Source organism: Antechinus flavipes, chromosome 4, assembly GCF_016432865.1.
Source record: "Antechinus flavipes isolate AdamAnt ecotype Samford, QLD, Australia chromosome 4, AdamAnt_v2, whole genome shotgun sequence".
Classification (NCBI taxonomy): Eukaryota; Metazoa; Chordata; class Mammalia; order Dasyuromorphia; family Dasyuridae; genus Antechinus; species Antechinus flavipes.
In genome coordinates this window covers 369,534,998-369,561,896 of record NC_067401.1, presented here as the reverse complement: position 1 = coordinate 369,561,896, position 26,899 = coordinate 369,534,998, and the positions used below count along the sequence as shown (strand labels likewise).

The following is a 26,899-nucleotide window of genomic DNA, read 5'->3' as shown; positions in this document are numbered from 1 at the left end:
GTATATGTTAAACTCTTGCCTGAAGTGCCAGTGGATAATTTGTATATTCCTTTCAGTCACTTAATGGACTTTTACAGTTTGGCATTGAAAGGACTGAATGATGTGAATTAGCATGGATTTTCAAAATAAAAATATATGTCAAATCTTTACTCTCTATTCATATCACTCCTACCCTGAAATAATGCATACATATGGACATCATAATATTAAAGCCTATTTGAAAGCATTTGTAATATTTCCTCCAATTGTTTTAATTTTATTAATAGGGCCAAATGGCTTGAAATGACCCATGGGGCACTCCAAGTGGGGTTTATCCAATTGTTTTTCAAACATTAAGTGATTTACAAATGATGGTATTTGCTTGAGTGAACAATTATGGGTCATTAAAAACATATGGGCAATAATCTCTAGTATTTGTTTTAAATGCCCTGGAACATTAAAAAAAAAATCTCTCCAAAGTGGTTGACTTTGCATTCTTTTCTCTTTAGAAGAGTAGTCTCTAAAACTATCATTAGAAAAAAAGAAAATTTTAATTTTCTAAAAGATTAGGTATTGGGATGTTCACTCATGCCTCCTGACAATGGTTCTAACAATAAGGATAATAATAACACCAGAAACACCAATAGTTGCCATAATAATGCCATAATAATCAAATCAATGTAAGACCTTGTAGAAAATATTACTATGAAGATGTTTTCTTAAGCAATACGCAAGAGAAAAATACATGCAATGGGGTCAATATAAAAAGCAGTATTAATCCAAAGACCCTGCATTTTCTAAGAATATTTTGGAAATCTTATTTTGAAATGACCTTCAGAAAAGCTAGCTAAAAACTACATCAAAATATTTATGTCAAATAAATCTCTTAATGGCCAAAGTAACAATCCTATCCCCTCTTCAAAAATTTCAACTTCCTTCTTGTTTTCATCTTAATTTTAAATTCTGCAAATGCTTAAGATCATAGATTGAAAAGGGTTTCAATGACAATATAGTAGGAAGAAAAAAGTGAGAAACTGGGGTCGGAAGTAGAGGAGGTTAGGAGAAGATTCAATTAAAATTTCATGAACAAGATTGCATTTGAACTAAATTAAGAATCTAAGAAATGGAGAGAAGAGAAAACATTCCTAACTGAGGGAATAACCTGTACTGGGAGATGGAAGATGATGTGGGGGTTACAAAAAGATTACTTTGGCTGGACTGTAAAGTTTATGATAAAAAAGTGATATTGTTATTCATCTATCCTTTCTGAAGAAGATCAATGAGATCAAGATGTTATGGTAAAATAGTGGATGAATGGTGATGTCTTGACTCGAACATGAATTGGACTTCATGGAGGCAGAGTTGCACAAAGTCATCTCTTCCAATCATAGAAATTCAGTGACAAAAGAAAAATCAGAATGACTGGTAATGGCTAGGATACAGTGGATGATCTTGGCATTTTTGATGTCTGATCAGTCTATGAATGCTTCACAGCATCTGCTTCAATTGCCTTCCTGAACTCTGGGGAAAAAAAAAATACATTTGCCCATTCATAAGCTTGGGACAGAAAACTCCCAAGTACACCAAAAGTTTAAAACCTTTCACTTGTGGCTCTAAGAAGCGAGTAGCATACACTGAAGCTACACCCCTATGTAACTTTCTTGGCAAATGGAGAGGGATGTAATTGTAATGAAGCATGTGATGCTCTATGAAACTCTATGAAACTATTACAGTTTATGCAGTGGGGGAGAGACAAGACTACACTTTTGAAAATTTCATTTTGGAAGACTGCTTAGGATGGAATGGGGAAGTCAGTGACATTTATCCAAGCAAGAGATGAAGTGGGCCTAGAGTCTCTCTATTGTAAATGGATAGAGACTCCAAGATTTCCCCTAGCTCAAGGAAGGAATGGATATCAGTGAGGTCAGGGAATTAAAATCCACAATCTCAATACCTAAGCTTTTAGAAAATTAAAACTCTTTTTCTCCTAGTATGTTTCTGGCTGAATTACTGTATTACTATTTATAATGAAAAAAATTTTGGTCTGAAGGCTTAGAAGAAGTGCAGACATTTGGGCTTCTTGCAAAATTCCCTGCTTCTCTAGGAAACTAGGAAGAGTAGGAAAACAGATAAAAATCCTAGCTGTAGAAATAGGAATGACTAACAAAAATTATGGTGCCTGAAAGCAGGGATTAAAAAACTAAAACCATCAAATATAATCACTACCACTATTTTATATTTGCATAGCAACTTTCATTTATTTGGAGCTCTTGTACATATATACAATGTATTTAATATGTATAACATCCTTTGGTGGAAATTATAGATAAAAAGAAGGGGGGAAGTAATACAGAATGAATGTAAAAGTGTAACATGTTTCTCTAGGAATAATGTTAGAAATGCTAAAGCAAAATGAATTTGATGAAGAGAAAGCTAACAGCAATAAAAACTTTCATTTATTATTATTATTATTGCTATTCTGATTCAATGATCCTGTGTATTACAAGTATTTCTATTGTATTTAACAGATTAGAGAGGGACTTGAAATATATAGAACTTTAGGGACATCAACAGTATCATATACCAAATAATAGAAGAGTTAGGTGTAGAATTCAGGAATACTAACTCCTAATCTAGTAGAGTATCTCCATTCTACCATATTGGAGAACAAAAGAGGAAAGAAGCTAAAAGTAAGTCCTCTATCCTGTTGCCAACTAACAGGAAACGCTATCACAGCTTAACTAATCTGATTATTTTATAGTTAAAAATTCTTTTTCCATTTAAAAAAGATGATGAGCTAAATAATGAATAAAGAATTATTAATGGGGGGAAAGTGTGTTGAGTATTCAAATGATGTTATTCTCTATGTTGGCTTTGTAGATGTATACCTAAAGGATTGTTAAACTAGGCACATTCCATACAATGCCTAGGATAGAGGCATTGTGACAGAAATCAATTATGAAAGGAAAAGTTAATTATTTCCCCTCCTAATAAATTAAAAAAAAAACATAATGGGAGGAGATATTTGGGGACAATTCAGAATAACACTGAAATTTCTCTTTCTAGGCATAATTTTTAATACATTTTTACTAAAAAAAAATCTTATCACCTAAATTTCAAGCTGCATTCTTTCCTCTTTCTTCCATTCTAACAAAAAATTTGAGAAAAGAAAAAAGGGGGAAAAAAACCCAGGAGAATCTCATATCACTCACACAATTTAAAAAAAAAAAATTGACATTCTATTACACACATGTAGAAACTGTACATCTATCTACAAAGTTGGGAGGAACTATTTTCTCATGTCTTTTATTTGGGGTCCCACTTATTCTTTATATTTCTGCAACACTCAATTTTAACTGTTTTGTGGTCTTTATTTTTTCTTCCATTTACATTCCAATAATAATTGTATATATCGAGAGCAGCTAGGTGGCGCAGTGTATGGATCAACAGCCCTGAAGTCAGGATGACCTGACATCAAATCTGGTCTCAGACACTTAACAAACTGCCTGACTCTGGGCAAGTCACTCAATCCCAATTATCTCAGAAAAAAATTGTATATATTGTTTTCCTGACTGCTTATTTCACTTTGGGTGATTTCATATAAGTTTCCCTATCTTTCCCTGTATTCATCATATTTATTACTGCTTATAATGCAGTAATAATCTATTTCATTCATGAACCACAATTTATTTAATCTAAATAGATGGGTGTCTATTGATTTTGTTTCTAATTCTCTGCTACTATAAATATTTTAAAATTTATGGAATGGTTCATTTTTTTTTTTTGATAACAAATGAATTGTAGGCAGATGGGTAACGTCTGAATCAAATACCATAGGTATTTAGAAACTTTATGTGAAAAATTCCAAATTGCTTTCCAAAATGGTTATGCCACTACCCCAGAAAAATGTAAGTAGGATTCTTTAAGTTTTTAATGAGTAGCATGGAAGGGAAAGGTAACAAAATTTAAAATATCAAGTATTATCATTAAAAAGTATGATTAATTATTTGCTATGTTAATACGTTTTAAATTTACTTCATGTACTAATTTTGGGTTTATTTGATTATGTTACCAATGAAGGATTATATAGCATCTGCACTGGAAGTAAAGAATTATATCAAAATTTGCAAATATAAAGAATTAGAAAAAAATCCCCAAATCATAACAAAACTACTTTCTTCTTCACCATGAATCATTATCCTTTGAATTCCTAAGTAGAATATATAATTCTGGGATGGTCTCAACGTAGATTTAGAAACTAATCAGCATTATAAACATGTATTACAGAATTGAGCGGAATTTCAATTTCATTAAAGTAGATTCAGTTTACAACATACATTCTTTGGAAAATCATTTAAGATACAACAGAATGACATTAAATGGATAAATTATTGAAAACTATTTGTTTCTTTTTGAATGTCTATAAAATATCTTACTTTTCTTTTTGGAAATTTAAACTTAAGAAATTAATTTTAGATACCATCTCATCCTGCAAGTATTGTCTATTTTTCTGTGATTTCCCTAAAAAAAGATGCAAATATTCCTTTAAAAAATAAGGGAAAATGTTAATAGGTAGGACAACAGACAAGATTCAGATCAAGTCTAAACATGAATAGGATCTTCACTTTTAAATAATAATTTTTTTGAAGTTTTAGGACACCAGTTATTTTTGTTTTTTCAATAAGAAATTCCCATCCTGTTAATTTTCCCCAAACAAAAAAATAATAATAACTCAGTCTCTTTTTAAAGGATCATTTGGACAATTAAGATATATATTTTTTCCTCTTCTCCATTAAAGACATTATTATGTCTTAATTCCCAGTATTGAGATACTGTTGTAGTATCCCCAAAATTAATGCAGGGGGACAATGCTCCTCAAATATGTTGAAAACAATAAAAAGTCTCTTCCATAAAATATTTTTAAGCCTTAAATTCTAGAAAAACACAAAACCTAACACAGTCGTAACACAAATAAGTATGTAGGCATTTTAACGACAATATCTCAAAAAGGACTCTCAGGGACAGAGAATAAAGATTATTAACAGATACAAGTCAATAGACATCTTCACAATTTCAAGAATGGTCTGAAATTGAACAAAAAATAAGAATAAAGAGCATTCATGAGTCACTGTTGACTAATGTCTCTCCTGACAAGCTTTAATACTTCTCTAAATGTAATTTTTTGTCTTTATCTTATTTAATTCACAGTTATAGAATCATTTCCTAGATAACTTTCATTCTTCTAGTTAGTAGTATTTTAAAGTATTTAAATTCATAATACTATAATATTTTCTTAATTTTATATAAAAAAAGTAATTTTATATTATTATGTCAAATTTTGGAAACCTTAAAACATTCACCTGGAATGAAGTAATTTTCCCCATTGTGAATAGAACATCTAAAAAAAATTACAACTTTTATACAAATTCTATTCAATAAGCATTAAAAGGTTAATGTTAGATGACAACCAATACCCTACACCAAGACCCAGTCCTAGTTATAACCTTAAATGTCTTCAGATCTTCTAAGAGGTAGGATGATGTCACACAAAGTGGAAGATCAGAGTCAAAGAAACAAAAGGGAATTGGAACAGAGAACCTCTAAGATCTCTCTGCTAAACCTAACTATAATTCCATCTCTTTTAACATAAGGTATTCTTATTTCCGTAGAATATTAAGCTTCTTGAGCAGAAGGGCTATGTTGCTTTTGTCTTTTTATACCCAGCACCTATCCCAATGTCTAACACTTTCTTAATAAGGGCTTGATGAAATTACTTTAGTTTTTTTAAACTCATAAAGTACAAATCCGCTTTTGGCTCAAAGGCACTCAACAAAAACTGACTTATGAAAAAGTTGGTCATTTTCATTTTTTTATTGTTTCATTTTTTGTGGATTTACAACCAAGGGAAGAAACTCATTCTAATCGATTTAGAATCTACAAATTTTGTTAGGAGTAAAGGGAAGAGATGGTGAGGATGTAGCTAATGGAAGCTGTACAAGTCAGAAAAATTCTGCATTAACCTGAAAATAGACTGAATGTTTGTCATCCAAGTATTAGCCTAGCAAAATTCAGAGTACTGTAACTCCAGGATGGCTGTGAAGTGAAGACTTTTTTAGCCACAGCACCTGTCAAAGATCATGTATTAAAAGTCATAGAGATTGGAGATCACCTCTATGATCTCCAGTAATCATAGTGATCACTGTGAAGACAAAACATTAAATTATGTTGAAATTTCAAGTTGCAATTCTGAGAGTAGTTCTTCCCACAAGCTATCACCTCAACTGCCTACAAGGAAGATTCTGTCACAGGCCAGAAATAATTAACTACTAAAAATCTTATGAGAAAGAAACAGAATTCTAAAGCCATTTTCACTATCATCTATTCAGGTACATTAAGGGAAAAAATAAAAAAATAAAAATGCTTGGCAGCTTGAAAATACAATATATTGTCCACTTAAAAATCCAAACAAACACATTTATGAAAGTCAGTCCTGATAAAGAGTGAGAAAGGAGAGGAAGAATGAAAACCTAGTAGGAACCATTTCTTCATATGCTTCTCAATTATTCCAACATCCTGCTCCTTTGCTTGAGTTCCACAGAAGCACTATAAGCCAGTAGAGACTACAAATGTGTTAGAGCTGGCCTAGTTTGACAGGTTCAGAAGAAATAAAAACAGGAAATTATCATTATTCCTTTAAAAAGAAAAAAAAATACTCAAAGAAATGAAGATGCTTGGCTTTCCTTTCCATGAAGAACGATAAAGGAATAAAGTATGTTAATTAAAATTATCGCTTTTATTTAATTTATACCATCCAGGAAATAAAGGAACAGAAAAGTTGTTGTACTTCCCCCCTGAGCGCCTATGGCTAACTTCCAAGTTTGCTTAATCATGCTGAACTGACTAAGGCTAGATTAGCTTGCAACAACTTAAATTTTTTTAGAAATAAAAGATATGTTTTAAAAAATACAAGAGAGACTGGTGTAAAAAATACCTTTTTGAAAATAAATATTTTTCAATAAAGAACAGAAATTAGAAAAAGTAAAGAAAAAAACCTCCATTAATCATAGATAAAAAGTGAAATTAAATATTCCTTTGTCGGTTCTGATACTATCAGTCACATTCACTAAATGAAAAATAGGTGTCTTCTAATGTGAAATTGTATATGGATCAATTGGGAATTCATCTGCTTTAATAAAAGATTATTATAAATCCAATCAAAATAAGAATACAGGATTGGATAAAACAACAAAAAAGAGTAGGGTTATCAACCCCTGTTCCCTCCCCCCCCCCCAAAAAAAAAAAAAAACATTTTCAATAAACTTATTAAAGTGAAACTTATGCTTATAGTTGACTATGTTGTTTGCTTCTCTACTTATTTAATTTTATATTTTATTTAGTTAGAAAGAATCAGGGATATTTTATAAATCCCCAAAAAAGGAAAAAAACTAAGAGCCAAAGAAGATAAGAGCAAAATTTTACTAACACAGAAGATTCACAAAATAAATTATGATTAAGCAATGAGTGTAAAATAAGAAATATTATTGCATCAGTGCCCCTAAATTTAATTGGAGGCAATAGTTTGAAAAAATACTAAAAATGCATGTCAAATTTAATATATATTTTTTAAGTCTACAAATTTTATCAACTGTATCTGAAAGGCCACTGTGATGCAGAATTCCTAATTCATGCCTTACTTTATTTCTTAACTCCAGGGATAAAGGTTATCCAATGATGTATAGATTTTAATTAGTTTGCCAAAATGTGTTGTATTTTAAATATGTTAAAAATTTTGGAGTCCCCTATGCCTAGGGGAACATTTACAAAAAAAAGTCTCCCTTCAAACCCCTTAGGCAAATTAGCCTCCTCCCATCTCACCATCGACAAAAAAGATAAAAAAGTAAAAGAAATGCTGAAAGTTTCTTGTGTTTTTCTTTCCATATACAAAGATCACATGCCAGTCAGCTGAGAAAAAGCAATCAAACTTTCCAAGCCAAACAGATCTCCCTCAACCTCTGGCCTGGAGGCAACTTTATCTACCATTCTAAATGTCACTTTATCTTAATTTACATAGCTACTTTTACTTTTCTGATTACCTAAGAAATTAAATGAAATATTTACTTCAAAGGGTTCACAGATTTGTATATCAAATTGGCTTGCAATATATAAACAATGAAAAATGTAATCATTAAAGGGTAAATTGGGGGGGAAAAAACACCTTAGTCATTGCCAGCTCAATTTAAAGCAAAAAAATGCAAATTAAATGCTTGGCAAATTGCAAGGGAAATATGTAACATTTTAAAACCTGAAAACTAAACTGGAATAGAAAATGGGATTAATGGTTTAGTCTAGACCTTTATAAATAAGAGATTAGTATACTCACAAGCTATTTCCAGATAAATAAACTTGACAGTAGGGTTCAAGGAAATAAATGAAGTAATACCAATTACTCAAAAGTTTTGGGATATAGGATTCAGTTTGAAGAGGTAATTGGGAAAATAGCTATTACACACTTAATTTCTATACCATTAATAATGTTGCTAGAACCAAATTTTATTTAAGGTAAAGGCTTTTAAAAATTAACCTGGAATATAATAGTCTAAAGAAAGCAAGAGCAGAAATAATACAAGTAATTATATACATTAAAATACTTCATAAATCCCTTTTTTAAAAGAAGTAAATTGGATTTTTATTGGTATAGATCAAAATTGCTGATATTAAATCCAAAAAAACCCTCTAAAATAACATCATATTTTCAATATTTTTATATTGCCTGTTGTCATATTTCCACTATTAGAATAAATTCCATATTAGTCTTTTTTTTTATTTTTTCAATGCACACAGATTTTGTTTCCTTATCTCTAAAATAAGGGAGGTGGAGATGGCAGCACTGTACTAGATGATGATAATAATAATTAAATTTTATTTTGACATTTTAAGATTCACAAAATATTTTCTGTAGAATTCTGTGAGAAAGCAAAATATATATATATATATAATCCCTAATATATAGAAGAGCAAACTAATGCTGAGAAAAGTTAATGACTTGGGGGCAGCTAGACAACACAGTGGATCTGAGTTCAAATCTAACCTCACACACTTAACACTTTCTAGCTGTGTGACTGGGCAAGTTACTTAACTCCAATTGCCTCTAAAAAAAAAAAGTTAATAATGACTCAATCATGATCACATAAGCAGGAAATGGGACTATTCTAAGCGGGTTCTCTTGCTCTACAATTTTGCAATTTTTTAAAAAGACACCTTTCCTACACTGACAATCTATAAATCTCTTTTTAAAATCCATGTATCTGGTCCCTTTTTTATTCACAAACTCTAAATTCAAAGCCTCCTCCTCAGACACTTTACTAGCTTTGTAATGCTAGGCAACTCACTTATCCTCTCTGTGGTTCAATTTCCTGCATTGTGAAGATAAAATGAGATAATATTTGTGGAGTGTCTGGCACAATACTTGGAACAAAGTAAAGACTTAACAAATTCTTATTCACTTCCCTTTTCTGCTAATCACATGATTTAGACTAATCAGTACAGGTAACAAAAGATGTGGAAAGCTCCATTTAAATAATATTCAAGGTTTCTTAAACAATAAAAAATATTTTGTTCAAGGAGACTGTCCAGTTTCCTGGTGGCAGGAAGATGGTGTTAAACTTTAATAGGGAGTGATATCTTTGGCAAAGATCTATGGGTGGATATCCTAATTTTTAATAGGCCCTTTTTTCTGAAAAGGTAAAAATATTAAAATGATGCTGTTATATGATGTGAATGAACTATAAGCATGTGTTCTTTATGATTATTTTGGCTCAATACAAGTATTCATATTTACTGAAAAGAAAATATCAGCATTAAAAAATATATTAGCTTCCAATCAGCAAATACCATTTAGTGAAGACCAACTGTATGCAAAGTACCAGGGTGTGATAATTCACTGGCAACAAGAACATAAAATGTTTTCTACTCTTAAGAACAGATGTGACTTCAGTGCTGAAGAGGAACAACTACTGTGTAAAAGGACTGACCTGAGGAGACATTTATCTAATTCCTTTCATAGTTGTAGCTAGGGCAAGCCCCTCTGGTACCTGCCTAAGTGATACATTATTTGCAAAAATAATCCAGTGATACTATTAATTTCAACAAAATTTTCATTTATCATCCTTAATTATGAGTGGAGAACTGAAGGATAAGTTTACAAATGTAGTTTCAAACCAAATATGCAAAGATGTACAATTTAATTCTCAATATTCTTTGCCAAAGGGGTCGTGCATTAAAGTTCAGTCTAATGGGCAAGTTGAGATCTAACCATTGCATTTTTCTAATACCAAACACAATGATTATATAGTCAAGACCTTAGAGATTATCTAATCCAACTAAAACATTTTTAAAAACAAACTGAAATTAAGATGTAGTTCATGGTCACATAGAGACAAAGTTGAATGGCAAAACTAAGATTTCTTGACCACATGGCTAGTGTTCATTCCATTGAATCACACTACTTTTTTTTATATTTTATTAATATTTATAATACAGAAGCAGATAGAATACCAGTGGAAGCATGCTATTTTCACTTTGTTTTTTTGTTCTCATGGTTTGTGGCTTTTTGTTCTCCTTTCATGACTAATGGGGAAATATGTTTAATATAATTGTACTTATATAATCAATACCAGATTGAATGCCATCTTGGGAAGTGAGAAAAAAAATAACTGGAAATCAAAATCTTACAAAAGTAGTCGCTGAAAACTGAAAGAAAAATTTGTCAGAATTGTGCGTGGTGGGTGTGTGAGTGTGTGTGTGTGTGTGTGTGTGTGTGTATAAAGAGGGGGTGAGGGACAGAGAAGGGGAGAGAGAGAGAGAGAGAGAGAGAGAGAGAGAGAGAGAGAGAGAGAGAGAGATTTAAAAAAACCCTACTTATTTGGGACTGAAGACAACTTTTATATAGAACAATGTAAAAGTATTGAATATTTGAATGAGCAAAGAAAACAATAAATTAACCTGTCTAGAAATACAGTATGTAGATGTTAAGGTCATCTAAAAAAGCTCTACTCTTTTGGACAGCAAAAGCCTGACTTTTATTTAATTTTATGTGCTGATCCATTAGAATAGTTTTCCAACAGAAACATTCAATAAATAAAATACCCTATTTAGATTGACTTTCACTGAAATCTGTGATTAATTGCCTTTCAGAACTGAAATACCACAATTAGTTTTGAAAAGAACACTTCCCTTCCATATGTGTTATTTTGCCTTAAGGAATAAGTGTTCTTTTGTAGGCCTTGAACCTGTTAAAATTTTAAAAAATAAAATAAAATACTAAACAAAATGAAATAAGATAAAGATGAGCGAAGAACTACATTCCCCAATGGCAAATGTCTTTGGATGTATGTGTTCTCCAATGAAATCAATGGAATTTACTTGGGTTTATAAAATAAAATGAACCAGGTCTTCCTGGTTCTCCAAAAGAAGGGGGAAAAATATTCTGTGATTACAAAACTTCCTAGCTAAAAGGGTAATTAGACCCCAAAAAGGCTAGTTTTCAGGGGATGGTGCATAATACCCAACCTGGAGAGAACACGATGATAGCGTACAGCGATCTGTCAGACAAAGTTTACTTGCAATGCTGTCTAAAGGTAGGAGAATGGACTCCAACAACTTTAGGGTCTGTCTAATTCTTTGATTCTATAACATCCCAATGTTTAGGCCACTTTTGACATTTAAGATATTCTTATCATTTGTTATTGTCATTATTGCCATTGACAAGAAAATAATTTTATAATCTGTTTCATAATTACCTTATTAATTATCACATTCCTCTTTCACAATTTTAATCCCTTTATTTGCCTCATTGCATTTTTTTTGGCTCTCTGTGAACTACAGAGTGATGCCTGCTGATGTAGCTAGCAGGATATCCTTAATAAAAGCTGCCCAGCTGCCAGTTATAAGTACAGCCAGTTGGGCAAGTCCACAGAACTAATCTGGACAGTGACATCTCTGTCTTCAAATGACTAAAAGTATGATGTAAAACTGGGCATTTTATCTATCTATATATATCACAAAACTTGATTCATTTAAGCTGTGTCAATTCAAGAAAGTTAACAAATTATGGTCATCACATGCAAAAATTCAATTGTCAATTAAATATCTACCAATGAACATATCACCGTTTTAAAAATTTACATCTTTACTCCTTAAAAAAAATTGTGTCAAAAATGTGGATACAAACTGGACTTGTATACCCCTCATTTTCTGATTCCCAATAAACTACAGAAGTCATATGTCTGGATTTTTGGAATTCCCTAAAGACTCAGCTAAATTATCATATTAACTCTTTGAAAAACTTTATTTGTGTATGCCTTATATCTTATTCTGTCAGAATTAACTGATATCCCTTGAGAGTATGTTATCAACTTTCCAAATTGGGCGAGTGTGTGTGTGTGTGTGTGTGTGTGTGTGTGTGTGTGTGTGTGTGAGAGAGAGAGAGAGAGAGAGAGAGAGAGAGAGAGAGAAAGAGAGAGAAAGAGAGAGCAGGAATGAGGGGAAGTATGGGTTTTCTCATGTACAATTTTATTGTAATCCTTTTTTTCTCTCCAGTGAAATACTTCTGGAATTGGTGTCCTATATGCTAAGAAATTAAGTTTTGAACATAAGCAAAGGTGTAATAATTGTCAATGGAACAAACAAAATACAAAGTATAACATCTTACAAAAAAAAAAAAAGGCATCATAACAAAAGACTGACGATTTATATAATACTCAATATCCAGAAAAAAACTGAAGTTGGTCTTTTCATTTTATATTTATTTACTTACTTATTCAATCAATTTTTATTTATTTTGGTGGGGTGTTGGTTGGACCAATACAGCACGAATACTAGAAAGATGACTCAAAAAAAAAAAAAAGTATGACAAAATTTGAAGAGTTTTCAGTTTTCATATAAACTGTCATTTAAAAAAATAACTGAGAATCCCAACTTTGCCATGAATTGGTACCACTAAAAAGTAAAGTGATTTGTTATTTTTTAAAAATAATGATATTTGCTTTAACATATAAAATGGTGTTTGTTAGCCTCAGAATCTAGAATTATAAATTTAATTATCTGGATCACATCCTACATAGAAATCATTCTATAGTGTAAGAAAGTGAAAGAAGGGAATAAGCATTTATTAAGCACTTGCTATGTGCTAGGCACCATGCTAACCATTTCACAGATATTTCATTTAATCACTGGGTAGACACATCCAGGATTGGGAAATGTCGATTTAAAATCTAAAGATCCAACACATTAGATCTTTTCTGCTTCTAATATAGGAAACAATCTATTTACAAAACATTGCTAATAAAATGTTAGTTCCTTGAGGGCAAAAAGTTATTTCTTTTTTGTCTATCTCCAGTGCCCAATAGAATGTCATGCAATAAATGTTTATTAAATTTTACAAAATTTAATAGATAGTTATACTACTTAATATTTATCAAGTCACCTTTTTTGTTGTCTTATTAATATTGTTAAATCCTAAAAACTTAGAGTAATGTTGACATTTGACAAGTAAAGAGAAGAATTAAAAAAAAAAATTTAGGAAATCCAATGGGAAATTTAGGGATAATAAAAACTCTTAGATAATGGCCTTATTAAAGGGAAATTTAAGTATAATCAAAACTCTTGGGTTATCACCTTTTTTTTTTTTTAAGGAGAAGAAAAATGGACTATTGATAATAAAATTAAATTTAAAGAAGCTATTTATAGAAAAAAAGACTATCAAAGTGGGTAAGTTGCTGGGCAAACATATGATAGACTAAAATGGATTTCCTAATAATAAATAAATAATAAGAAACTATTTTTCTCAATGATTTACACTTAAGCATTAACAGAACTAAATAATATCCACACACTTTCAAAAATTTGCAGAAAGTATTAGGAAAGTACTTGCTAAAGTTTTTAGAAAGGTATAAGTAAGCATTAGAAGTGGTAGAGTTCTAAACTAACTAGATTACTTCACAAGGGGTATAATGTAACAGATATTTGCTGAATCTAGGTGAGAGTGGGGTTACACTATGGAAGGTTCTTAAAGGTAAATGGCCAGTAACTAATGTACTGAAATATATCAGGCACATATGCTTTATATTTTGTAAACAAATTATCCTCAGAAAAGAATAAAAGAGAATAAAAAATAGACTTGTTTTTACTATGTAACAGTCATGGTTCTATCGCTATAAGGAGAAAAAAATATCTTGCACACAATTTTTACTTTCATACCACAAGAAAGTGAAATAACTAACTTAGGAGAACAGAAGACATAAAATGAGAGATCAGAGATGACCATGGAATTATACAAGTTTAGGTATTTATTTATATTATATTTATACAGCCAACAAAAAGACTGGCATATTTTTTGTGTGTGTTTGTTCAAATATTAGTTACAGAAAATGTTCCTAACTGCTATGTCAATTTTTTTCCCATGCAAAGTTTCTTATCCTTTTCTTATTAGTTGCAAAAAAAAATGAGGGTTGAGGTGAGCATTTTGCTCAAGTTTTTTCTGTGCATCATTTCCCTCACTGCTAATTAAATTTAACCAATTTCTATGGTCTAGTCAATATTGGATAATGAGCATGAAAACAGAGAAAAAATGAGAAAAGTTAGGATAGGTTATGGGAGAATGGACAGTTCCCACCTGAGTGGACAGACAATACGCGGATACTAACCTTGAATTGTCCTCTTGAAGAAGGCCTTGCAGGCTTCACACGAAGCTACCCCATAGTGGTACCCAGACGCAATATCACCACACACCAAACACAGTCTCTTGGGCATCGAATTTAGCATGTATTCACACTTGGTCTGCGAATCTTCCGCTATGGTGCTGGAACAATCATCATATCGTTTCCTGACAGGCCCGTTACCTCCAAGGACAGGGGCAGAAGGGTACAGAGGTGGTGAGTCAAGTCCATTCTGATGGCCATTCATGGTGGAACTATAGCTCCCGCTGGCGTCTGAAGAGCCACCGGGGCTGTGATGGTTGATGCTGTCCGTTAAGGAGGCAGGGCTTGAGGGTTCCGTCTTGATATATGACGAACAGCTAGAATCAATGTGTCGATCTTTGCTTGACATTCTGCAGAGAAGCCTAAAGTATAAGGGAGAGGAGAGAGAAAATAGGGGAAAGAGAAAGAAAAGAGAAAGATGAAGAGGAGAGATACAAATACGGAAAGATAAAAGGAGTAGGGAAGAGACAGACATAGTAAAGGAAGGAAGAGAAAAAAAATTCACATATTAAAGACTATGCTCTTTAAGGGTGCCTTTTAAGGGCTAAAAACATATATCATTCATTCATTAATCAATATTTCTTGTTCAACATGAAGGTGATCTGCATAAGGCCATGACAGAGCTATATCAAGAGTCCCGACAGGAAGAGTCGTTTCTACCACCCACCACCACTGAAAAAAATTTCCCTCTTTCAAAACTTGTCAATTTTAAGTCAATTTTCTGAATTTTAAAATAGTGAAATGAACAGCTGGGGATTGTCAAAGTCCATTTTATTTGCAAATTTTAATTTATGGCCATTGTATTTATACTTGCACCTTTTTTTCAAGCCACAAATCATATGAGCAGAATTAAACTTGCTTGGGCTTGTGATTATTGCTAATAACTTCCAGAATTATAACTTTCTTGACAGTGGAAATATGCTTTCAACTTTTTTTCTTCACAAAAACAGCTTCATTTTATGTACATTCATACATACATATCCACATAGGTATTCACACACATATACATAAAAACACACACACATCTAATATTACAGGTGTCAGATATACCTGAGCTCATTATCAGGCCTCCAAAACTCACTTACTGAGTGACCTAACAAAAGTCACTTAACCTGTTTGTCTCAGTTTCCTGAACTGCAAAACAGGTGTAAAATCCTATTTTAGAGTAGTTGTAAGGATAATAGTTAATATTTGTAAAGCACTTCCTAGCACATAATAGCCACTATATTAATGCTTGATCTCTTCCTCATTACAATCAAATTTCTAAACAAAAAAATCAAGGTAATGCTTAAGGTATTTCCCTAAATACATTCTCCTTCCCCCCCTTTGAGTCTACAAAAATCCTTTTATAAAAAAAAATTGAAGAAGTACTGCACTGAAGAACTAAATTTCAGTTAAGATTTCCCATACCTATCTTGTCTTTAAAAACAACAAAACAAAAAATATTAGCTTAAAAAGCAGGCACAGTATTTCTGTTTTATCTAGGAATAAAATTCAACCATATTTCATCTTCTTATCACCCCATCCCCAATTCCTTGCTCACCAACAGGGTGAAACCAGAAAATGGATTACAACTACCTGCCTCCTCTAAGAAAAGTCTTAAAACTTTCCTTTCTCCTCATTGTCCATTGCCCAATTGCAACCAAGCACAAGACCATCACTGTCAGCTGGATGTCGATACCCTCATCCACACCTATGCAGGAAGTATCCTAGATGTACTCCACTGTGACCCCTGGACCTGTTAGCTTCTTGGTCAGGAACCATCTGCCTTATCGCTTCTCCCAAGGTCCTTAGGGCCCTACCATCTGCCCCATTTCTTTTTCCTGCCAGAATCTAAGTATTACCTGGCCCTTCCATCTGCCATTAACTGAACATAAACAAGAGTGCTCTGTCATGTGTTGTTTCCCCCAATTAGAATGTGAGCTCTTTGAGAGTAGGAATGGTCTCACTTCTCTATTTTTATCCCAAGCATTCTAGCATACTGCTTTGCATATAGCAAGTGCATATGAATAAATGCTGCTCCATTCCATTCTTTCTACTCATCATGAACCACTGAATTTCTAAAAAGATATTTAGATGAAAAGATATAAATACTCTCCATTTTTCTCCCTTTTAGAGAATTTTCAGAGAAATTAGAGCGAAAAGAAGTGGTAAGTCAATAAAGAGAATTTAAATACTTTCCAGAAGAGGGTACAGAAGTCAAAAAACTTTAGAAAACCACTGATGTAATCATCAAAATTAAATAATACATTTTTAGCTAGAAAACTAAGATTCTGCAAGTTCATCAGTTTGGTCTTCTATTACCTCTCTCAATTTCCCACACTTTTAAAAACAAAAATGTGGGGCTCTATAATTAATGCTTACTTTGCAAATGTCAAATCTATCAGGTCTACTTGAGATGCCAAACACCAAGGAAAGAATGTGCATCTCAACAAATATATGTATGTATGTATTTCCCCCCTTTCCCTTCCCTTTTTCTTTTCTTTTTTTGGGGGGAAGGAGGGGGAAAAGGCAAATCAGTATCATAAAGAAAGAAAAAAGTGAAATTAAAACCCATAATCATAATTTTCTTTTGCTTCCAACCACCCACTAGTGTTGTCCTTTCCTCAAGAACTAGTAGAAGAAAAAAAAATATTCCTCTTGCCAGCCTGAACTAGCTCGTCCTTTCCCTTCTGCATCTGCTGCCTTGTACCCGTCACTGTTAATGAGCATTGTAATTAATAGATAGCTCTCTCTTGTCTCCCTGCTTGCACTCTGGGCTAAGCACTTTTCTCAAGTCAACGTTTGAAAGAAAGCGGGTCGGCACTGACTTACAGCAGCCCTGCGAATTCCTTTTAATTTAGAGCACTTACACCACCACTTCACTTATTACCTTATAATTACTGGACTGCTCTCACATACATTATGATCTTAGACTAGAGTTAGAAATTATTAGGGTACTAAAACATGGTTGCTCTCCTTTCCTCTCTCTGGCACTGAATTTTCCACAGCTATGATTAAAAATATCAATTAACTCTTTCACCATCTGCCCACAAGGTAGTTTTTATGGAGTGTAGTTGCTATAAGATGCTTTATCGTCAAGCGCATGATTTTTCTCTGGCCTTTCTCTTGCTGATACTCTTTTTTTCTCTCCTGCAAATAAAGCTCACCATTACTATAAGGAAAAAGGCTTTATCATCACATTCTTTATTCTTTGACCTAAGAACCCTGTTTATGAGTTTTCAGTCATTCAAGAAACAATTTCATTGGAAACAAGCTCTGATATCGTACTTCTAATCCCAGAACAATTACTTGCTACAACAGACCAAGTCAACAGCTAATTACTTGTCAAAATACATGTTTTTTCCTATCCCTTGAAAAATCTCAGTCAAACTTGACAGAAATCAAAATATTATCTCCATAACTTTGCTATACCTAGAAATGTCCATAAGAAATAGGGTAATATGGAGACAATAGCATCCTGAATATTTTTTTCCTTAATCAAAGTCTAATCTGTCTTCACAGCAATTGAAACCGAGCAAGCTGAATAATGGATTATCAAATGGGAAAGTTTTTTATTCAAACATTCATTTCTTTGTAGAGGAAGAAAACCAAAGCTTATGACTAGGGGACAAACTTTACCTTCTTGTGTTCCCAAAAAGACATCTAAAAAGTGACCAGAAATGTGGATTGTTTTTCAGCCTTCTGTTTAAAGGAAAGAGACCAAAATGGCCACCCACACCTGCTGCACATTGGCCTGTGTTGAGTCACCCTCACCAATGTTTGGAATGAAGCCGAAATGAAATCTTAGTAAGAGCATAGTTGCCTCCTAATTACTACTTAGCTCATTACACTGAAGACTTCCTAGACACCATTACATTATATCCTAAAACTACAGTAGGGTCTTAATTCTCTCCCTTTCTGTCTCTGAAAGTCTACAGCTCTATTATTCAAGCCTGAAATATTCACAACTATCTATAAATTCAATTGTCAGCTGGTGGGTTTTATTCTAGACCTCACTTCAATCTAAAATTAGAGGCACTAAAATTCACATTAACTCTAAGAGGAATGTAGTGAATAAGACTTTATTTCAAAAGAACACCTTTTTGTCAGAAAGAGCCATTTTCAAAATGATGGCTTTATCTGCAGCCAAAGAGAATAAGCCCAATTCCACAATGTGCTGTTAAGGCAGAATTTTTAGGTCACATTGGATTAATAAAAAAAAAAAAAAAAAAAAACTAAATTTAGTTAAGGATTATGAATAGAAATAACATGTGTTGAATAAATGCAGGCAATATTTATTTTAAAGACTTGGTGTAGTTGTTTCTATTTTATTATTAAAGGAGAAATGAAAAGGAAGCAGTGAGCCCTTCCAGCTTTCAAAACACTTTTTGAGGAATAGTTCACATTCATATAGTGATTTGTGATTTATAAAGCTCTTCTCTCACAACAACCCAGGAAGGAAGCACACTTAGGATAAGCCAAAGGAAATGGGTGGCACTGGGCATAGTAATTAATTGCGGACATTTTATTTATTATATTAGGGGAGGAAAAAAGAGAAAAGGGAAGCGAGAGAGGGAGAAGAAAAAGAAAAAGGGAAATAAGGAGGGAGAGGGGAAAAGGAGGGGAGAGGGAAAGAGAGCTGGAAGAGAGGAAAGGGAAGGGGAAGAAGGAAGAGAGAAAGGGGAAAGAGGGGGGAGAGGAAGGAAAGAAGGGAGAAAGAGGAGGAGGGTGAGGGAGGGGAAGGGGAAGGGAAAACAGGGACAAGAAGGGGGAGGAAGAGGAAAGGAAGGAGGACAGAGAGGGGGGGAAGAGTGGGAAAGAGAAAGGGACAGGGGGAGGGGAAGAAGGAGAGGAGAGGACGAGAGAGGAAGGGAGAGGGAGGGGGAGGATGAAAGAAGAGGGAGGGACACCTTTGAACATAGTGTTAAAAAGATTCAAAAGAAGGCCTAGAGTTCAGCTCAAATTATCCTTATGCACAATTCTATTCCTGGCCTGTACTAAGACTAAGGCTGAGTCTGAGAAACAATTAGATCTTAGACATTAGAAACAACATCATGGAGAAAGAATACAACCTATTTATCAAGAATGGTTAATTTATGAATGTTCTGCTTTAAGATCATTCATAATTTTCTGAATATATCTGAATATCCTACCTTCTTCAAAGAGGTAGCCCAACTTAATTAAATAAACCCTTTTATACCCCAAACTTTTATCTGCAATCAAAACACAATATCTTATTTTAACAAATAGCTAACTTTCCCAATGAGAAAGGGAGAATTTTAAATTTATTTACTGTCATCATTAAGAACCCTTTCATGAATTTCTTACTACATAAAAGTCACCAAATAATTGGAGAAAGTTTTCATATGTATAATAAATAATCTATGGAAGAATTCTTAACTGGGAAGATCAACTCATAAATAGAATTAGTTTATTATTTTGAGAGAGAGAGAGAGAGAGAGAGAGAGAGTGTCTGTGTGTGTGAGTTTATGTACTGGCTTGAACAATAGCAGTGGTGGTATATTAATGAAATAGATTAAAAATGTGGCTAAGGTTGTTCCTTTTCCACTTAATCCATGTAACAATAATGCATATAACTTCAGACTCTTAACTATAGTCAAGTGCTTCTCATTGTATCTATAACTACATTGCTATGTAAAAGAAACTAAGGCATGTAGCAATAATGAAGTCAGTCGTTAATAAGCATTTATTAAATTCCAGGAATGACACTAAGCTCTAGAAATATAAAGAAAAACTGGGGCCTTGCCCATCATATTCAAAGATTAGACACAATACATAATTAATTATCTATATATGTTTAAGATGTACAGTAGAAAGTAAGGTCATCTCAGAGGGATGGCACTAGCAGCAGAAGGACCAGGAATGGCCTTCTCTGGAAGGAACAATTCAAGCTGAATATTTTAAGATGTTAGATAAGCTAAAGACATAAATGAGGGGAGGATTCCAGGCACAAGACATAGATGGTGCAAATGCTTATGTGGGGAAACATAAATGGAGTATCTTTGAGGGTAAGAGGGTCAAGGAAGCACTATAGGTTAGTAGACTACATATTCTGCTTACAGAGGAATAAAATATAAAAAGACTAGAAAGAAGTGCTGTTGAAATGGGCTTTAAATGACAAATAGAAAAGTTTAAGTTGAGGATCTTGACTGTCCACCTACTACTTAAATTACTATTTAAAGCAAGAAAAACAGTAGGAATGATAATCGTGTCATATAAAAAACAATCAGATAATTATTTTTAGCATTTATAAAAAGATTTATGGTAGCCTGGAGATCTGACATAGTTGGGTATGATCTTTTGATTTCTAAAATAAATTCTCGAATGGGGGAAATTTAACAGTCTATCTTCCCTTTAATATATAACCCCAAAGATTATCATCCCACCAGCTCTTGTTACCGAGCTGAGTTACAATTTCAGGCAAAGCCACTTTACAATGAGCATTTTCTCTTCTGTTCTAACTAATTGCACTCTAGCAAAGTGGCGAAATGTGAATCACTTAGTGGGAAAATGGGCAACAGCTGCTATTGTCAAAGAATGGTGATGCTGAAGAAAGAGAAGGCACTGAATGAAGTGTCATGTCAGAAATCAACGGTGCAACGTGTGATTTGAGAAAACATGACTACTTTACAGAGACAGGGTGTCATTATGGCATCACAGTAATACGATGCTTTGACAACTGCTTGGTCTAACATATCATCATTGCATTAAGGTACACTGGCTTAGTTGGGGAAGGAAGAGAAAGGATTTTTTCTTTTAATAAGAAATATCTTAAGGTCTGACTAGTTAACCTAATGGAACGGATCATTAATTATAAAATGGAGCATTGCTAATCCAGACCAATATATATACATACACCAAAAATCAAAAACAAAAAACAAGAAGTCTCAACCCTATTGTTATCTACCTAGATATAGATAGATGAGAGACAGGCAGAGAGAGAGAGAGAGAGAGAGAGAGAGAGATAGAGAGACAGAGACAGAGACAGGAGAGAGAGAGAAAAAGAGCGAGAGAGACAGAGAGAGAGACAAAAACAGAGAGACAGAGAGAGAGAGAGAGGGAGAGGGAGAAAGAAGGAGAGAGAGAAAAAGAGAGAGTGAGAGAGACAGAGACAGAGAGAGAGAGAGAGAGACCCCAATCTAATGAGAGATATCCAGTGTAAGAAGAGATAGTCATTTGGTGACAATGCTTCCTAAATTTCAGTTTCCATTTCTTTTCACTCCATTGGACATCATTACTCTTATTTCATTAGGAAAGCAAGAAATCAGACCCCTGTTCCACCATCCATAATCCCACACCCACAACTGGTGTCTAACACATCAACAGAAAGATTTGTATGTGCAAAACTGGGCAAACAGGTCAGCACTTGCTAGGGTGCAAACCCAAGCCTGAAAGCTATCCCTACTCTGCAACCAGTTTAACCCCAGCTGCCTGCTTCTCTAGTGCTTACAAGTAAAATGGGGCATTTCTGATACATTTCCTTCCATGCATCCGAAGAAAAGTTTCCCATGACCTGTAACTACATACCTATTAACAAAAACATGATGAACAAAGGTCTTGATGAAATTTTAAATTCATTTCAGTGATGCAATAACAACTTATAAGCCCATCCCAATTCTGTGATGATGCATGGAAAGTTGCATGGAAAGTAAGAACCTAATTTAACTAAAATCAAGACAGCAAAAAGTGGCAATCAGCCGCTGAAGAGAACTCCACAATCTGAAACTCCACAAGAAAATCAAGTATGGTTAGAAGACCAGTCAGCTCCTAATGATAATGTATGGGAACTGTGCATGCCTTTCCATGCAATTGTATACATGTGTGAAGGCCCCAAAAGGTCACCAGCATCCCATATTAACAACTCATAGGCTTAAACCTCCTACTGACATCCCCATTAAATTACTCAGACTAATTTAGATACAGAGAATTGTCGTTACTTCTATTTACATTGCATAGTGATTTCTTATGCTGCCTGGCTGATAAACTTTATTAATAGGAAAGAAATGGTACTGTGATATCACAATGTGTTGCACATTATGATTGTTGACAGTTTCTCTATTTAAGGATTCGATCTGATGCAGAAAAGCTTAGTAGTGTAATTTATCCTTAGCTCATTTTCTTGGACCTATTTCAATTTAGGGGTGAGCATCTTATGTTTATAGCTTTAAATATTGTAAATGAGGAACTAGCAAATCAATAAAATTGTTAAATGCATAATAATACCGGGTAATTGCATACATGATGTTTTGCATAATTAACTGTCTAAAGTGTTCCTGGATATAATAGGTACTCACATAGCATGGAGTAACCTATGTCTATAAAATATATGCATTTTATATGAACTGAGAATACATGGAAAAGTCTCAGTCATTATCTAAATCGGGCTAAAGAGAGAGAGTTATCCTTTATAGGCAAGTCCAAATCAATTCTTATGGAATTACATTATAACTAACATGGTATTTCACTGATGATCACTATTATCTTGATTACATTCTAGGAATGTTATCAAAAGAAAAATACAGATTAAATTAAACAAACAACTGGCATTTAATCAATACTATTGAAGCAAATTCATAGTTTTAACAAATGTGTATACATACACACCAATGCACCTATAATCAAATATTTGTAGGCACAGCCCAACTGTATGACATCTATAGATTTTGAAACACAAAACTTCAGAGTGACAAAATGAGCACAAGAATATTTCCTTTCAATGCTATATTTTTTTAAAATTACTCTCCGAGATCAAAAGCTTTATAGTATAACTTATACCCTAGAGTCAACACACTTGGTAAGAAAATGTCACTGGCCATCAACCCCAGCTTAAGGCAAGGTATAGCACTGGTACTGAGAAATTTCTAACAGCAAAGCAGGTTGGGGGAGAATTGAAAAACTGCAGAGGAAATAAATCATCAAAATTTAAGCTTCAAACAATAAAACTAAGTCTAACATTTATTTCTTTCTGGAGATTTACTTCACAATGAGCAGAACTCCTCTACAATAAGCTTTCTAGAAAAGAAAAGTTCTTTGAATTCTACAAGTCTCCAATTTTCCAACAGAAATATAGATTAGTAAATTTTCTTGTATTCAGACTGTTCGGATTCCAAGAAAATCAAGAGGTGATATCTTTATTTAAAAAAAAAAAAAAAAAAAGCCTGAATGGTAGAGAAATTTTTCATATGCTTTTGCATAATAGAAAAAAGAGGAAAAAGAAAAATCCAATCCATACACACTACCTATTAAGATCCTCATATTCAAATTAAATACTAGTTCTTTCTAACTTCTTTGTTACTTCCAGCACCCCCCACCACTTCCTGTAAACACTAAGTATATCATTAAGCCTAGATGTTTGGACTTTTACAATATGCCTTCTCTGATAGAGACATATCTATAAATATGACAGAAATATATACAAGTAGAAATATTTGTCTATATCAACCTATATATGTATGTTTATATATCTATCTATAGATATGAAATATTGTCAAGGTTCCAATGTCATTCTGAAAAATGTATAGATACCTGTATCTATCTATCTATCTATATATGTATGTATGTATAGAAACACACACACACAATCATTTCAATTTGCAAATGAACTATCAAATCCCAAAATATGCAGAGACTCGAAAATTAGATTCAAAGGTACTCAAAAGAGTTTGGCTAACATTCCATTTGGAAAAAACAAGTAGATAAAGAAGATCTTGTTTATGATGTTTTCTAGTTGAATGAACAGCCCACTGAACTGGCTCATTAGTACAAATGTAATGGACAGAGAGTAGACAAAGAAAAGAAGAGTCCAAAATTAACTAGAAGTTTGAGGATGGACTGCACTACTTTTGAGAACTTGTAGAATACCTTCAATGAACCCAAGTTTCTGTTTGAAACAAAACCATTTTTTTCCCCATACAAGTTAACCTAGGGATTACTATATAGTAATGAATCATGAAATATAAGATTATCCAAATAAGTGATTTAACTTTCAGAGGCAAAAGGATAAAGATGATATATGCATGGTGAACATAAGGGTTATAAAATACTGATGTAAGTTTGATACAAAATGCAACTTTAAAAGACATCCCATAAATGCACTAATAGAAAATAAATTAGCATGGTCATATAACAAGAGTAAAGGTTAATAAATGGAAGCCCATTGCATCGCACCCAGAAATTAAGTCATATTAACAATCTATAGGAGACTAAGGCCACACAGGATGAAAAGATGTTTGTTTACAATTTGCCTGTTGAAGGAAGTACCCACAGTAAGAAAAAAATTAAAAATAAATCAATCTATTGACTTCTTAAAGATAGCAGAATTGGGGCTGATTCATGTCATCCCAGGACATAATATACAAAAATTTTGAAGTCGACTGAATTGTGAATACATAAATGCCAGGAAAAGAATATAAAAACTAAAAGAAGCATATTGGGAAGAGTACAAACAAAGAAAATTGACAATTGAAACTAAAGGAAATCAATGTTGCACATTTAATTATCAGGCTATTACATAGGTTATTATGACATGTATTTTCTAAAAACATTTTAAACATTAAACATCTAGAGGTAATTGTGGATATTACCTATAATACTGACTGACAATTATATTCTTGGTACCTTCAACTCCACAAGCAAAATATAAAGAATATAAAAATAGACTTCTAATTGTTATTTCAAGTTTTCTATTTTTTTTAATAAGACACTAATTAGAGAGAATATACTGTTAAACAAAAATGCCACGATTTCCCCTCAAAGCAAATATATATATATATGTGTGTGTGTATTACACACACACACACACACACACGCACGCACACACACATATGTGTAGATACATATAGTATTATTATGTATGTATGCCTATATGGACACGTGTGTATATATGCATATATGCACATGTGTGTATATATGTAGGTGTGTATGTATTCCTGTAACATCCACGTTTGGATTTGCAACAAAGATACAAAAATGGAGTCTGTGAAAAAACCAAGGATTTGCTTTGAAGCACAATGAATTTTCTCAAAACAGAATAACTTTCTATCAAATACTTGCACTAGGAAGAAAATAGTTGTGTCATCAGAATTTAAGAATAGTATCTATATCTATATCTTGTCTCAATGTCTTAAGACCTGTCCTTGAATAAAAAATACTGGACTGGAATTTCAGAAAACTGAATATGTCATTTAACCTCTATAAAATTAAGAGATCTTAGGATCACAGACCTAAAGCTGGAAAGGACCTCAAAAGCCATCTAGTATGACACCTTTCTTTTCAATAAGAACATGAAATGTAAAGAGGTTAGGCAACCTTACCAAAAATTGTCAGTTTAGATTTGAACCTAGTTCCTATTCTGTAGAGTTAATTCTCTTTCCACTACAAAGTCCCTTTTATTTCTAAAATTTACTATAAAGCAGAAACAGCACTGGCTCTATAATGTATGTTGAAATACACTGCCATGGTCAAGCAATATTCAAATTTCACTTCCATAGATTTTCCAGTTTAAGTAAGGAGCTGGGCTTGCTGGTGTCTATATAAAAACCTATGCTGTCCAGTGTGATCCCACCAAAGCTGTAACTTGTTCTATAATTGCAATATAATGAAAACAATAGGAAAAACACCCAACTGGCAAACTAGTTCTAGTTCCTTCAAAAAGGGTGGGGGGGTAGGGATGGGGGTGAGATGTGAGGAAAAAGAAATCAAAGGAAATAAGTAGGACTCCTGTGTTTCCCCAGAAATGGCCATTCTCTGTTCCTTACCCCTTTTTGGAGGGAGGTATTAGAAGGGAATGGCAATTCTCTGCAATCAGCGTTTAAGTGAATGTTTGTCCCAATGTGTTACACCATGCTGTCAGCAAACAGCAGGGAGTCGTGGAGTTGTTACTACATTTGATTTGACTGCCTAGTAGGATGCTTCATTTCTACCAACTGTTAGTTCCCAGCTCTGAGAATCTTCTCTTCACTTGGAGGTATTTTTTTCCCTTCCTCCTATTTTCTTCTTGTTTAGTGTTGGAAGCCCAAACAAGTGGGTGTGTAAATAAATGGCAAACATAACACTTGTCTACTCCATCTCAGCCAACTTGATAGTCTCACCGTGAGAAGTGTAGGAAATTGTGTTCTACATGTCTGGTCTCTCTCTTATTGATCCTTCTACTTTAAAAGGCT

The 26,899-nt window shown here is 33.2% G+C and overlaps 1 protein-coding gene across 6 annotated transcripts in view; it reads right to left on the bottom strand.

Moving 5' to 3' along the window:
* Positions 1–26,899, bottom strand: part of ESRRG (estrogen related receptor gamma) — a 608,771-nt gene that overhangs the window by 155,129 nt on the left and 426,743 nt on the right. For all 6 annotated transcript variants that reach the window (XM_051998298.1, XM_051998297.1, XM_051998299.1 and 3 more), the window contains one exon: positions 14,682–15,097. In XM_051998298.1, coding sequence (XP_051854258.1) covers positions 14,682–15,084 — 403 coding nt within the window. In that variant the 5' untranslated portion in view covers positions 15,085–15,097. The remainder of the gene's footprint in view (positions 1–14,681; positions 15,098–26,899) is intronic.